We start from the raw sequence: 15,492 nt of genomic DNA, 5'->3' as shown, positions 1-15,492 counted from the left end.
TCCTATCATTCCCCACTCGTAACTACTACAAGAAGATCAGCACTGTCATGAGACCATCAGCTCCAAGTACCCCTCCAAATCATAAACCTTCCTGACTTGGACATGTATTGATGTTTCTTCAACACAAAAGTAAAATACTGCAGATGCTGGAAATCTGAAATAAAAACAAAAGAAATGATCGAAATATTTAGCAGGCCAGGCAGCATCTGTGAGAAGAAACAGGGTTAATGTTTCAGGTCATTAACTCTGTTTCTGTCCACAGATGCTGTCTGACCTGTTAAGCATTTCCAGCATTTTTTGTTTTTATTATTATTAAATTTTCTTCCTTGTTGGCAGGCCAATATCCTAGACTTCCCTATTTAACACCATTGTGGTATGCCAAATCCACTGGAAGACACACCAGCACCTTTTCCAGGCACTAAATTTGACCAGTACCAGTACCACTCACATCCTAAGAACAAATTTTAAAATGCATTGTAAATGTACAACACAGATTCCCTAGGACATACGAACATTCAAATTAGGAACAGGAGTAAGCCATTTGGCCCCTCAAGCCCACTCTGCCATTTGAATAGATCATAGCTGAACAGATTGTGGCCTCAGCTCTACTTTCCTGTCTACTCCTTATATCCTTTGACTCCTTTGTCAATCAATAATCTATCTAACTCAACCTTAAAAATCTTCAATGACCCTGCCTGCACTACTCTCTAGGCAAGAGAATTCTATGGATTAATGACCCTCTGAGAGAAAAAATTCTCTTCATCTCCGTCATAAATGGGAGACCCCTTATTTTTAAACTGTATCCTATGGTTCTTGCCTCATAAAGGACAACATCCTCTCAGCATCCACCCTGTCAAGTCCTTCAGGATCCTACATTTTCAATTAGATCACCTCTCAAACTTATAAACTCCAATAGATACAGGCCCAACCTGTCCACCTTTCCTTAAAAGATAGCCCTTCATCCCACAAATCAGTCGATTGAAGCTTCTCTGAACTGCTTCTAATGCAAATATGTATTATCTTAAGTAAGGAGACCAACACTCTACACAGTACTACAGATGTGGTCTCACCAACACCCTGTACAATTGTAGCAAAACTTTCCTACTTTATATTCAATTCCCTTTACAATAAGCAGCAACATTCCATTTGCCTTCCTAATCATTTACATTAACTGCATACTAACTTTTCCTGATCCATGTACCAGGACACTCAGATCCCTCAGGTGAGGGAACCAACAAGAGGGAAAAACATACTTGACCTCATCCTCACCAACCTGCCTGCTGCAGATGCATCTGTTGATGATAGTATCGGTAGGAGTGACCGCTGCACAGTCATTGTGGAGGTAAAGTCCCGCCTTCACATTAAGGATACTCTCCATCGTGTTGTGTGGTATTACCACAGTGCTAAATGGGATAGATTTCGAACAGATCTAGCAACTCAAGACTCGGCACACATGAGGCACTGTGGGCCATCGGCAGCAGCAGAATTATACTTGAACACAATCTGTAACCTCATGGCCCTGCATATACCCCACTCTACCATTACCACCAAGCCAGGGGATCAACCCTGTTTCAATGAAGAATGCAGAAGGGCATGCTAGGAATAGCACCAGGCATACTTAAAATTGAGGTGTCCACCTGGTGAAGCTATAACACAGGATGACTTGCTTGCCAAACAGCATAAGCAGCAAGTGATAGACAGAGCTATGTGATCCCAAAACCAACGGATCAGATCTAAGCTCTGCAGTTCTGCCACATCCAGTCATGGATTAACTCACTGGAGGAGGAGGATCCACAAATATCAATGATGGGGGAGCCCAGAACATTCATGCAAAAGATAAGGCTGAAGCATTGGCTACAATCTTCAGCCAAAAGTGCCGAGTGAATGACCCATCTCGGCCTCCTCCAGAGGTCCCCAGCATCACAGATGCCAATCTTCAGCCAATTCGATTAATTCCATGTGATATCAAGAAATGGACGAAGGCACTGGATACTGCAAAGGCTATGGACCCTGACAATATTTCAGTAATAGTACTGAAGACTTATGCTCCAGAACTTGCCGTGCCTCTAGACAAGCTGTTACAGTACATTTACAACACTGGCATCTACCCAGCTATGCCCAGTTATGTCCTTTACACAAAAAGCAGGACAAATCCAACCCATCCAATTACTGCCCCATCAGTCTACTCTCCATCATCAGTTATCAAAAGTAATGGAAGGGGTCATCAACAGTGTTATCAAGTGGCACTTGCTTAGCAATAACCTGCTCATTGACGCCCAGTTTGGGTTCCACCCAGTTTGGATTGTACCTGACCTCATTACAGCATTGGTTCAAACATGGACAAAAGAGCTGAAGTCCCAAGGTGAGGTGAGAGTGACTGCCCTTGACATCAAGGCCGCATTTGACAGAGTGTGGCATCAAGGAGCCCTAGCATAACTTGAGTCAATGGGAATCATGGAGAAAACTCCCTGCTGGTTGGAGTCATACCTAGCACAAAGGAAGATGGTTGTGCCTTGTTGGAGGTCAGTGACCTTAGCTCCAGGACATCACCGCAAGAGTTCCCCAGGGTAGTGTCCTAGGCCCAGCTGCTTCATCAATGACCTTCCTTCCACTGTAAGGTCAGAAGTAAGGATGTTCGCTGATTGCACAATGTTCAGCAACATTCACGACTCCTCTGATACTGAAGCAGTCCACGTCCAAATGCAGCAAGACATGGACAATATCCAGGCTTGGGCTGACAAGTGGCAAGTAACATTTGCACCACACAAGTGTCAGGCAATGATCATCTCCAACAAGAGAGAATGCATCCATCACCTCTTAATGTTCAATGGCATTACCATTACTGAATCCCCCACAATCAACATCCTGGAGGTTACCATTGACCAGAAACTGAACTGGACTAACTATATAAACACTGTGGCTACAAAAGCAGGTCAGAGACTAGGAATCCTATGGCGAATAACTCACCTCCTGACTCCCCAAAGCCTGTCCACCATCTACAAGGCACAAGTCAGGAGTGTGATGGAATACTCCCCACTTAACTGGATGAGTGCAGCTCCCACAACACTCAAGAAGCTTGACACCATCCAGGACAAAGCAGGCCACTTGACTGGCACCACATCCACAAACATTCACTCCCTCCACCACAGATGCACAGTAGCAGCAGTGTGTACCATCTACAAGGTGCTCTTCAGGGATTCACCAAGGCTCCTTCAGCAGCGCCTTCCAAAGCCATGACCACTACCATCTAGAAGGACAAGGGCAGCAGATAGATGAGAGCACCACCACCCGGAAGTTCCCCTCCAAGTAACTCACCATTCTGACTTGGAAATATGTCACCGTTCCTTCACTGCCGCTGAGTCAAAATCCTGGAACTCCCTTCCTATCGCCACTGTGGGTGTACCTACACCAGATGGACTATAGCAGTTCTAGAAGGCAGCTTACCACCACCTTCTCAAGGATAATTAGGAGTGTGCAATAAATGCTGGCCTAGCCAGCGACTTCCACATCCCATTCTTTCAAGCCACCATTATTTCTTGATTTATACTGCATCCTACATTGTAGATACTGATAGGTGGCCTATAAACTACACCCACTAGTGACTTCTTTCCCTTGCTATTTCTTATTTCTACCCAATCTTGATCTTCTGAGCCTAGATCATTTCTCACTATTGTACTTACCTTTATTTAACGGAGCCACCCCACCTCACTTTCCTTACTTCTTATCTTTCTGGAATGTCCAATACCTACAAGTATTCAGTTTCTAGCCTTGGTCACCTTTGCAACCACGTCGTTGTAATAGCTATCTTAGACCTATTTGATTCAATTTGTGTCATCAATTCATCCACTTTGTTGCAAATGCTGTGTGCACTCATATAAAAAGTCTTGAATTCTGTTTTTTTTATCTTTACCTACTCTGACCCTATTTGCCTGTGCATTCTTATTATTGTACACTCTGGCCTTCCTGTCACATTCTGGCTCTTATTCCCTGCATCACTACCCTGTTCTATTTCCTTGTCCTTTGTTGATAACTTTCTAAATCTCCCCCTCCTGTTCTACAGCCCTAGTTATACTAGGCACTAGTCCGAGCATGGTTCAAGTGAAGTCCGTCCCAATGATATAGCTCCTTCTTTCCCCAGTACTGGTGCCTGTGCCTCAAGAATTAAAACACACTTTTCCCACATTATTCTTTGAGCCACACATTCAACTCTCCAATCTTATTTACCCTATGCCAATTTGCCTGTGGCTGGGGTAAAATGCCAAAGGTTATTACCTTTATGGTTCTGCTTTTTAATTTAGCATATAGTTGCTCTTTGTCCCTCAGCAGAACCTCTTTCTTAGTCTTACCTATGTCATCAGTACCCAGGTTGACCAAGACAATTGGATCCTCCCCCTCCCTTTTTAAGTTCCTCTCTCGTCCCGAGGAAGTGTCCTTAAACCTGACACCAGGCAGGCAACACAGATCTTCGGGACTCACACTCTCAGAGAACAGTGTCTATCCCCCTAACTATAGTGTCCCCTAATACTAAATTCCTTTTGCTCCCCCCACTTTAATTGGTATTTATATCATCACTGAATCCCCCACCAGCAACATCCTGGATGTTACCATTGACCAGAAACTAAACTCCACTAGCCATTTAAATAAAAACAGAAAGTGCTGGAAAAACTCAGCAGGTCAAGCAGCAAATGTGAAGAGAGAAACAGAATTAACATTTACAGTCCAATATGACTCTTCTACGGAACTGGGGACCAGGACAGCTCTGAGATATAGTAAGTCCGCGATGCTGAATAGAGAGGTCGATTGTGTACATATGGTGGCGCATGGCACTGAGTGTGGATCAAGGATACGGTGAGAACAGTTATATGGGAATAGAGGAATATTGTATGTCTTGGAGATACCTGTAATCCTGGTTCGATTCGAAACATGAAAGCTGGAACTTCAGTTGGACTCCACGTGGGATACGTCAGAGTCAAAGACACTCACTGAGAAAGGAGATGTAGCAGTTGTTCTGAGTTTTGGTAACATCTTGTCAAACACCAGGAGGGAAATAGAAAACAATGAAGGTGAACAAGGTGAAAGAGGCAAATGGAAATCCTGTGAGAAGAAGAGCAGACCTTCTTCAAGGTAGACCTTCCAGGAAGAGAATTGATAGGGAATTAAACACTAAAATAAAAGCAAAATGCTGCAGATTCTGGAGATCTGAATTAAAAACAGAAAGTGCTGTAAATGCTTAGCACATTTGGTAGCACCTGTGCAGAGAGAAACAGTGAACACTCCAAGTCCAAAAAGACACTTCTTTGGAACTCATTTAAATACTTTGGCTACAAGAGCAAGGCAGAGGCTGGGAATTCTGCGGCGAGTAACTCACCTCCTGACTCCTCAGAAGTGTGTCCACCATCTATTAGGCACAAGTCAGGCGTGTGATAGAATACTCTCCACTTGTCAGGATGGGTGCAGCTGCAACAACACTCCAAGAAACTCAACACCATCTAGGACAAAGCAGCCTGCTTGACTGGCACTCCATTCATTACCTTAAACCTTCAGTCCCTCCTCAACTGGCACACAGTGGCAGCACTGTGTACTAACCACAGGATGCAATGCCAAGCCTTCTTCGAAGGCACTTGAACCCTACCACCTAGAAGAACAAAGGCTGCACACACAGTGGAAGTTACCTTCCAAGCCATATGCCATACTGATTTTAAACTATATCACCTTTCCTTCACTGTCACTGGGCCAAAATCCTGTAACTCTCTTCTAAACAGCTCTGTGAATGTACCTATACCAGATAGACTGCAGTGGTTCAAGAAGGCAGCTCACTACCATCTTCTCAAGGGCATGGGATGGACAATGTATGCTGACCTTTCTGGCAATGCTCACATCACAAAAAAAATAGAAACAATTGCACCTTTTTGGATATTTGAATTTAACATTTGAAGCAGGGGTAGATAAAGGATTATTTGAAGAAAGTAGGACAGTGGAATTCATTCTGTATTCTAAATTTCTAAGGTTCTAGGTGTGGTTAAAAGCTTTTCTCTCAGTTATTTCTTTTTATTTTCTGTTACCAGTTACTTAGTCAACTCTATTATGTAATTTGATGTGGCTTCCAACTTCCGCACATGTCACTTTCAGACAAGGGAAAATTACTTTCCCATTAGGATTTCTCTTCTTAGTAATGTGAAAGAAGAGAAGGAGCAAGGGATGGATACCAGGTTGATAAGGTTGCACTTGGCACAACTATTAATACCCCCACATCAGAGAATGCATAAAGAGGCATTTCCACCTTCATTTAGCTGAACCAGTGCCTTTGGAGGCTTCATTTTCCAAAAAATGTTGTCACTGAATTATGCCAAATGGTACCAATGAATTTACAGCCCACCTCAACAGTGAGCACAACAAGGCCATTGGCTGTTAAGGTCACCACTTCTAGAGCAAGCAAATTCACCTCCTAGTTTGCATTGATTTGATGGTCATTTTCCACTATGTCAACAGGTAAGCATTCTATGCTCAGTGTGAAGCACATTTTCAACCAATAGCACATAACCATGCAAATGATTGCTTGATTACTTGTGAGCTGGCATGATGTCCTCATTTTAAGGAACTTCATCTTTAATCCAGGCAAGTCACTGAATGGTTCCTGAGAGATTAAGGCTATTTTCAATGGCCATGGCTGATGATACCTGTGCACATTTCCAGCTGAGCACCACTACAAACAAGGTCTATTCATTTACCAGAGTCATCGCTGAGCATACCATTCATGTGCTGAATACAACAACGTGCATTTATATATAACACCTTTGATTAAAAAAAGGCCCAAGGAACTTCGCAGAGGCGTAATCAGGCAAAACATTGACACTGAGCCAAAGATTCAAGTCAAGGAGATAGGTTTTTGAGGAGAGTCTCAAAGGAAGATGGAGAGGTGGAGAGACTTAGAGAGGAAATGCCAGACCTAGGGCCTAGATAGCTAGATATGGCTACCAATGTTGGGGCAAAGAAAGTGGAGTATAAACAAGATGGCAGAACTGGAGAAACATAGAGTTCTTGGAGTGTTGCAGAGCTGGGAGAGGTTACAGATATGGGGGAGGCCGGATGTCATGGAGGGATTTGAACACAAGGAGGAGAAATTTAAAATCAAGGCATTGATGGACAAGGACCCAATCTAGATCAGCATCGAAGGCGTGATGGAAGAATAAGACTTGTTGCAAATTAGGATGCAGGTTGCAGAATTTTGGTTGAATTCAAGTCTATGGAGGATGGATGATGGCAGATGGCCAGGAGAGCATTGAAATAATTGAGCCTGGAGTTAACAAAAGCATGTATGAGGGTTTCAGCAGAAGATAGACTTGAGGGTGGAGTGGAGAAGGGTGATGTTATGAAGGTAAAAAATAGACGATCTTGCCAATAAAAAGGATATGGGGGTCATACTTGTGCAATCTGGGCCAGGATTTTACATTGGTCGGGTGGGCTCGGCAGTAGTGGGCGGGGGCAGTCGCGGAGCCGATCGGCTCGGCACCGTGATTTCACCGGGCAGGCCAATTAAGGCCCGCCCAGCGTGGATCGGGTGTGGTAGCGACCTGTGTGGGCGGGGGTAGGAGGGAGAGTCGGGTCCAGCCTCTTTCGCGCATGCACGCGAAAGAGCGCTTCAATCTTGCTGAGGCACAGAGCTGTGTCAAGGAGATTGAAGCACTTTTTAAAGAAATTATTCAAAACATTAAAAACCTAATGAAACATGTCCCCTCATTTGACTGTGTCACATGAGATGGGACGTGTTTTTATTTTCAAAATTAAGTTCTTACATAAACAGTATTAGCTTTAGGAAACCTCATCCCGCTCGTGGATGAGGTTTCCTAAAAAAATGTAAAGGCTGCTTGGCTTTTTGGCCTGTCCACCAACCGTTAGGTTGGATGGGCAGCATAAATTTGGAGTTAATTAGTATGTTACTGGTCTTAATGGGCCTTTGAATTACCGGCAGGCGCGCAGCCAACTCTGGTGCACGCCCGCCAAACAAAATATCGCGAGACAGCGCGATGACATTGGGCGTGCATCGCATGTCATTTTACGTTCCAGCGTGTCGTGCCCGCCCACATACACTGAATGTAAAATTCTGCCCCTGATGTTGTTTTCAGATGATGTCACCAAGGGTCAGCTGGCTTAGAGAAATAACAGGGGTCGAAGGATAGATCATTAGGGGACTCCAGAGATAACTGTGCAGACTGGAAGTGAAGCCATTGCAGCAGACATTCAGATGTTTGATTAACTTAGAAGTGTCCAAAAATATAGTCCTACTTCTCAAGAATCAAGTAGTTGAATGGAGTACTCTGCACAACTTTATCTTAGTAAAAGACCTTATATATTGGAGGCCCAGAGATTGACAACTTCTGCTGAGAGGAGCATCAACATCCTGTAGTAGTTGTAGAAGACTAGGAGTGCTGGCTATCAAGATGCTATAGCTACTATTCTTTCATGGAATGTGGACATCGCTGGCAAAGTCAGCATTTGTTGCCCACCCCTAATTGCCCTTGAGAAGGTGGTGGTGAGCCATGTTCTTGAACCACTGCAGTCTCATCCTCTAAGAGACGAATATTTACTTTATCTACTCTGTTTCTTTTTATATACTTATAGGATGCAGATGGGGTGTTAACTCTTTTTGTGTCCATTTTCCATTAACTCGAGTAAAGCTTCTTGTGTTAGATATGTCTTCACTTTGGCAATGTGATTGTGATTAACAACCTATAAAACTCCTGAAGCATTTAAGATAGTCTTGCGATACAGAGCGGTAACATTTCTTATTCTCACAGTGTAACATGCTGCTAATTCTAATCAATAAGCAATGGACCAAATGAAGAAAAAATAAAAAGGGAGACAAAAATGATTTTTAAATAAATCCTTGTCCTGGTGCTGCCGAAACTTTCTGGAAAGGACACTAGCTAAACCAACATAGTGTTTGCATTTCCTAGTTGTCAACTGATTCCCTCAAGGCAATTATTTGTATTATTGTATCCAGACATCTGAAGGAATTCTTTTTCATTTCTTTTAGCAAATCAGGCACAAGTAGATTTCAATTTAAAGTGGAGATTGTGTCTCTATTTTGAATAATTTTTGTAGATTTCTTTATCAAAAACCTTTCAATTGAGATTCAGAGGGATTTTTTTATCAGTATAGCTTATTGTTTTTATGTGAACACTAAGGAGATGAAATATGATTGCCGAGCAGGTTTTGAATTGAATGTGATATGGTAGTGTAAATCTTTCAAGTCTATATGTCCAGGAATGTTAGAAAATTTTGTTTTTCCTTTTATTCTGCAAAATTAGATTTCTGAAAAGAAATATAAGGTGCCAAACCCTTTAAAAAATCTTGCTTTGACTATGGTGCTTGACACCAACTCCCATTGCCGCATACAGAATCATTCCAAAAATAGCCTTTGCCCTTTTGCGTGATCTGCATGTTAAATATAGATGGAAAACTTGCCTCCATGAGGTGGAGTGAAATAAAAATGTAATTTATTTTAGTAAACCTCAGTCTTTTGTAATATATTTAAAACAATATAATTGTAATGCTACATAAAATCGGAGCAGCTGTTTGTGTGGCCTCACGTTTGCAGCAGTAGCAATTGCTGGATATCATGGCTTTGTATTAATAATTTTAGTGTGTATAAGCCAATTCATTTTTAACATGTAGTAGGGTAATAAGAAAGGAACAATTGAAGTTGCAGGAGGAAGGATGCAACAATAGAGAAGTGAATTCTTTGGATTTAAAGACTGAAGAGTGAAAACGAAAACTACTAGAAATATTGCCCACACAAAGAAAATCATAAATGTAGTGTTGCACTAGTCCTGCTTGTTCGTTTTTTGCCAGAGTAACTAATATAATTCTGGAAGGTGTTTTGGTTGTAAAAACAACTGAAATACAATTTAATCCTGTTAGCAAAAAGGATTTCTTTAAGTATTATGTTATCTTTCAAAAGCTTAAATAGTATTAAATTACAGTGCAATTAATTTTGCCACTTCTGTTTGCTGTATTCCATGTGTAAAACATGTGCCTATTGAAGATTCAGAAAGGTCATAATTTAAACAGCTGAGGTCTGTTTGTCTCTTTTCTAACAGAATAACAAACCGTTTCAACCCAATCTGCCTAAAACATGCCACATGTAAATGGGGCCTATCCTTTGACCTGTGTCCTTTTAGCTATGGATCAGTCCACATGCTGTATGAAGCTAGGCAGGCTGATTTGAAATGCAGATGCAGTAGAGGTGGGGATGTGCCCCTTTTTATTCATGCTGTATCTGTCAGGGTGAAAAATGGCTGGCTCAAGGGTCATCTATCCATACCCACTTAATTATTTTTCTTGGACCCACAGAATTGTCACAGGCAGTAGTGGATGCAGGAGCTGTTCCTCTTCTGGTTCTTTGTATCCAGGAGCCAGAGGTGCCATTGAAAAGGATTGCAGCTTCTGCACTGAGTGATATTGCAAAACAATCCCCAGAGTTGGCTCAAACTGTAGTGGATGCAGGGTCCATTGCTCATCTAGCTCAGATGATCCTGAATCCTGATGCTAAACTAAAGGTAAGCATTTGTACTGCACACATTATACCATTGTTCTAATTGTGCAAGCAAATACATTAATCCAATGTTGGATACAACACATATATGGAAGTTTGGTTGAAAAAAATAAATTCGATATTAGTATATTTTTTGGGAGCTAAAATAAAATAGTTTAACCATAAATCCATTAATGGGGTTCTATTTTGATTAATCAGATATGACTGATTACCTTTTGGTACAAAATATAATGTATATATAATAGCTTATTAATGCTGCAATTATTCCATTTTTTAAAAATTAGTTTAAAGTAGCCTATGGTTAATCCTTCCTTGCATATTTAATTATTTTAGCTTAGCAGCTCTAAACATAAATTTGAACTTTTGTGCTATTTTTCTGTCTTCTATAGCGTCAAGTGTTTTCAGCTCTTGGTCAGATTGCAAAGCATTCCGTGGACCTGGCAGAAATGGTTGTAGAAGCAGAAATTTTCCCTGCTGTTTTAACATGCCTGAAGGACCCAGATGAATTTGTGAAAAAAAATGTTGCAACACTAATTCGGGAAATTGCCAAGCATACTCCTGAGGTGAATGCATTTGAGTTTAAGAGTGCAGCAAAGTAGCCGAAAGATTGTCATCGGTGCAGGACAGACAGAGCCTAGTGGTGGCTTGCATTATTTTAAATGTTCTTTACACCAAAACTTGAAAACTTATACCTCTGTAAAAGTTAATAATAACAGTCATTTGGTAGTATAGAACTTGAGTATTGCTGAAAAAAGACATTTTGTCAAAGCCTTTTGTCTTGTACTCATCAGGACAATCACAACAATACCAATTTCAGGGGAAGCAACAACTTTACACTGAATGAGAAGAGAGTGCTGACTGGTTGGCAAGTGGACTTTGATTGGTTGCCATGGAGAATGCACCAGTTAATGATGACTGACAGTTAACTGCCAAGCATTGTTTGAAATTTAAACCAAGCATCTTGACTCTGATTGGCCAAAGCATTGCCCTGAGGAATGAACCAGCGAATGGCTATCACGTATTTTGTTTAGCTATGTGTGTACATGTTCTTCTGTCTGCAAAGAACGGGGCCCTGTGTATTAATATCTGTAGCTTCCAGTGCACACAAATGTGCCACACTGCGAGCCAGACTGACAATTTTTAATGGTTGTCAGCATAAATCTTAGCACACTGAGGATTATTTAGCAAATGTTGTCCAATCACAGAATCACATCTAACATTGGACACTGTGTTTTGAGTTTTGCAAGCATAGGCTGGTTGGGTATGGTCTGTACATTACCTGTGGTGAATAGCGGAAGTGGCATACTGTTTGATACGATCTGCTTTGACAAAATGTCTCTTTTCAGCAATACTCAGTTGATAATAGTTTAATTTATTCATTTCTAAGGTGCACAATATGAGCACCTGTTTTTAGAGAAGAAACCTAAATTATGTAAAACACATTTTCATAATTTTTGTAATGAGTGATCTTTATTCATAATTTACTAGTTCATCTTCTGTGATGGGGAGCAAGGATCTGGTTTGGAGAGCAGAAAAGGGGATTGCCCCAGTTTGGGGAACTGCATCTTGGAGATTGGGGAAGCTCAACTCTAAGCCCAGGAGACAACAGGAGGTGTGAGCTCGAAAGTGAGGAAATCAGGAGCACTCAGGGATTGGCAAGAGATTGGGACAAAGAATCCAGTAGCCAAGGAGCAGAGGCTGTGCCAGGGCTGGCATAAAAGTGGAAATGTGTACAGAGTTGACTGAGAATAGAATTTTGAAAATATTTATTCACATGGCTTTGCTGGCTAGGCCAGCATTTATTGCCCATCCCTAATTAGTCTTGTGAAGGTGGTGGTGAGCTGCCTCTTTAACCATTGCAGTGCTGTTTGGAAAGGCTTTCGAGGATTTTGGTCCAGTGACAGTGAAGGAACAGCGATATAGTCCCAAGTCAGGATGGAGTGTGACTTAGAGGAGAACTTGCAGGTGTCTGTGTCCTTCTAGGTGGTAAAGGTCATGGAAGATGCTGTCGAAGGAGCCTTGGCGAATTGCTGCAGTGCACCTTGCAGATTGTATACAGTTCTGCCACTGTGCATTCATGGTGGAGAGAGTAAATGTTGAAGGTGGTGCATGGGGTACCAGTCAAGCAAGCTGCATTGCTCTGGATGGTGTCGAGCTTCTTGAGTTTTGTTGGAGTTGCACTCATCCAGGTTGGTGGAGAGTAGTCCATCACACTTGTGACTTGTGCCTTGAGATGATCGACAAGATTTGAAGAGTCAGGAGGTGAGTTACTACAGAATTCCTAGCCTCTGGCCTTTTGTTGTAACCACAGCATTTATATGACTGGTCGAACATACAAATATATGAATTAGGAGCAGGAGTAGGCCATTCGGCCCCTCGAGTCTGATCTGCCATTCAATAAGATCATGGCTGATCCGTTTGCAATCTCAACTCCACGTTTCCACTTACCCCTGATAACCTTTCACCCCCTTCCTTATCAAGAATCTATCTAGCTCTGCCTTAAAAATATTCAAAAACTCTGCTTCCACTGCCTTTTGAGGAAGAGAATTCCAAAGACGCACTAACCTCTGAGGGAAAAAATTTCACCTTATCTCTGTCTTTAATGGGTGACCCCTTATTTTTAAACAGTGACCCATAGTTCTACAAGAGGAAACATCCTTTCCGCATCCACCCTGTCAGGACCCCTCAGATTGTTAAGGGCAGGATTTTCCCGTTGGCGAGTGGGGGGGCCGGGGCCATTGTAAAATGATGCGCGGTGACGTTGGGCAGAACTTCCGATGTCACCGCGCCTCATTTAAATTTTCTGGTAGGTGGGGGCACAGCAAATTCAGCTGTGCACCCGCCGACCTGTCAGTGGTTAATTGAGGCCATTGACAGAGTTATTTAGCTAATTAATGGATCTGCCCGTCCAACCTTAAGGGCTGAATGAGGTTTTATGTTGGTTTTAAAAAATTTTATTAAAGCTTTTGTAAAAATTATGGACATGTCCCAACTCATGTGACAGTATCACACGACGGGATATGTCAGGAATTTTTTTTTCTATATTTTTAATTTTTGTCTCAGAGCAGCCTATCTCCCTGAGGCAGCACTTAGCCTCAGGGAGGTGAGTGCGCTCTTTCGTGCGCATGTGCGAAACAGCGCACTCTTGATTTAGGGAATCATCCCCACCCGCACAGGGAGCGCATAGTGCTTCTATGTGGATGTTGCGCTGGGCGGGCCTTAATTGGCCCGCCCACATAAAATGGTGCCGTGCCCCCGATCCAGGGTGCCGATCGGAGGGGCAATTCAACTTTGTCCCTGACAGGGGGGAAATTCCTGTCCTATGTGTTTCAATCAAGCCACCTCTTACTCTTCTAAGCTCCAGTGGATACGAGTCTAGCTTGCCCAATCTTTCCTCATAAGACAACCCACCCATTCCTGGCATTAGTCTAGTAAACCTTCTCTGAACTGCTTGCAATGCATTTACATCCTTCCTCAAATAAGGAGACCAATACTGTACACAGTGCTCCAGATGTGGTCTCACCAATACCATATATAACTGAAGCATAACCTCTCTATTTTTGTAGACAGTTCCCCTTGCAATAAATGTTTATTGCTTTCCTAATTACTTGCTGTACCTTCATACTAACCTTTTGCTATTCATGCACTAGGACACCCAGATCCCTCTGCATCTCAGAGCTCTGCAATCTCTCACCATTTAGATAATAAGCTTCTTTTTTATTCTTCATGCCAAAATGGGCAATTTCACATTTTCCCACCTAATACTCCAGTTGCCAGATCTTTGCCCACTCACTTAACCTATCTATATCCCTTTGTAGCCTCCTTATGTCCTCTTCACAACTTAATTTCCTACCTACCTTTGTATTAACAGCAAATTTAGCAACCAAAGCTTCACTCCCTTCATCCAAGTCACTTATATAAATTGTAAAAATTTGAGGCCCCAGCACTGATCCCTGTGGCACATCACTTGTTACATCTTGCCAACCAGAAAATGACCCATTTATGCCTTCTCTCTGTCTCTTGTTAGCTAACCAATCTTCTATCCATGCCAATATGTTACCCCCTGCACCATGAGCTTTTATTTTCATATGCCTTCTGGAAATCTAAGTACAGTACATCCATCGGTCCCCCTTTATCCAAAGCACATGTTACTTCTTCAAAGAACTCCAATAAATTGGTTGAACATGACTTCCCTCTCACAAAACCATGTTAATTCTGCCTGATTACCTTATATTTATCTAAGTGCTCTGCTATGTCTTTAATATTAGCTTCTAACATTTTTGCTGTGACATTATGTTAAACTAACTGGGCTGTAGTTTCCAGCTTTCTGTCTCCCTCCCCTTTTGAATAAAGGAGTTACATTCACTATTTTCTAATCCAATGGAACCTTCCCTGAAAATTCCTATTGAATTTTGGAAAATTAAAACCAACGCATCAACTGTCTCACTAGCCACTTCTTTTAAGACCCTAAGATGAAATCCATCAGGACCTGTGGACTTGTCAGCCCACAGCTCCAACAATTTGCATAGTACCTTTTACCTGGTAATTATAATTTTCTTGAGATACTTCCTCCCTTCCAATTCCTCTTTTACAGCTATTTCTGTGATGTCATGTATCCTTTATAGTGAAGACCAATGCAAAATACCTGTTCAATTCATCTGCCATCTTGTTATTTCCCATTATTCATTCCCCAGACTCACTTTCTATAGGACCAACGCTCAATTTGTTAGCTCTTCTTTTTTAAGTATCTATAGAAACTCTTACTATCTGTATTTATATTTCTAGCTAGCTTTCTCTCTTACTCTAATTTTTCCCTCATTATTAATATTTCAGCCAGCTTTGCTGTTTTTTTTTTAACTTCTGTCCAATCTTCTGACCTGTCACCCATTTTTGCACAATTATATGCTTTTTCTTTCATTTTGATACGATCTTTAACT

General features: G+C 41.8%; 1 protein-coding gene across 3 annotated transcripts in view; it reads left to right on the top strand.

Moving 5' to 3' along the window:
- The window catches only part of spag6 (sperm associated antigen 6), a 206,956-nt gene that overhangs the window by 124,722 nt on the left and 66,742 nt on the right, over positions 1-15,492 (top strand). For 2 of the 3 annotated variants that reach the window (XM_041185132.1, XM_041185130.1), the window contains 2 exons: positions 10,354-10,559; positions 10,945-11,118. In XM_041185132.1, coding sequence (XP_041041066.1) covers positions 10,354-10,559; positions 10,945-11,118 — 380 coding nt within the window. The remainder of the gene's footprint in view (positions 1-10,353; positions 10,560-10,944; positions 11,119-15,492) is intronic. The other variant, XM_041185131.1, reaches the window with a different exon arrangement.

The sequence above is a fragment of the Carcharodon carcharias genome, chromosome 3 (assembly GCF_017639515.1).
Source record: "Carcharodon carcharias isolate sCarCar2 chromosome 3, sCarCar2.pri, whole genome shotgun sequence".
In the NCBI taxonomy this organism is placed as follows: Eukaryota; Metazoa; Chordata; class Chondrichthyes; order Lamniformes; family Lamnidae; genus Carcharodon; species Carcharodon carcharias.
Note: the sequence above shows the minus strand (reverse complement) of the source record. Positions and strands in the feature narration are given on the sequence as shown.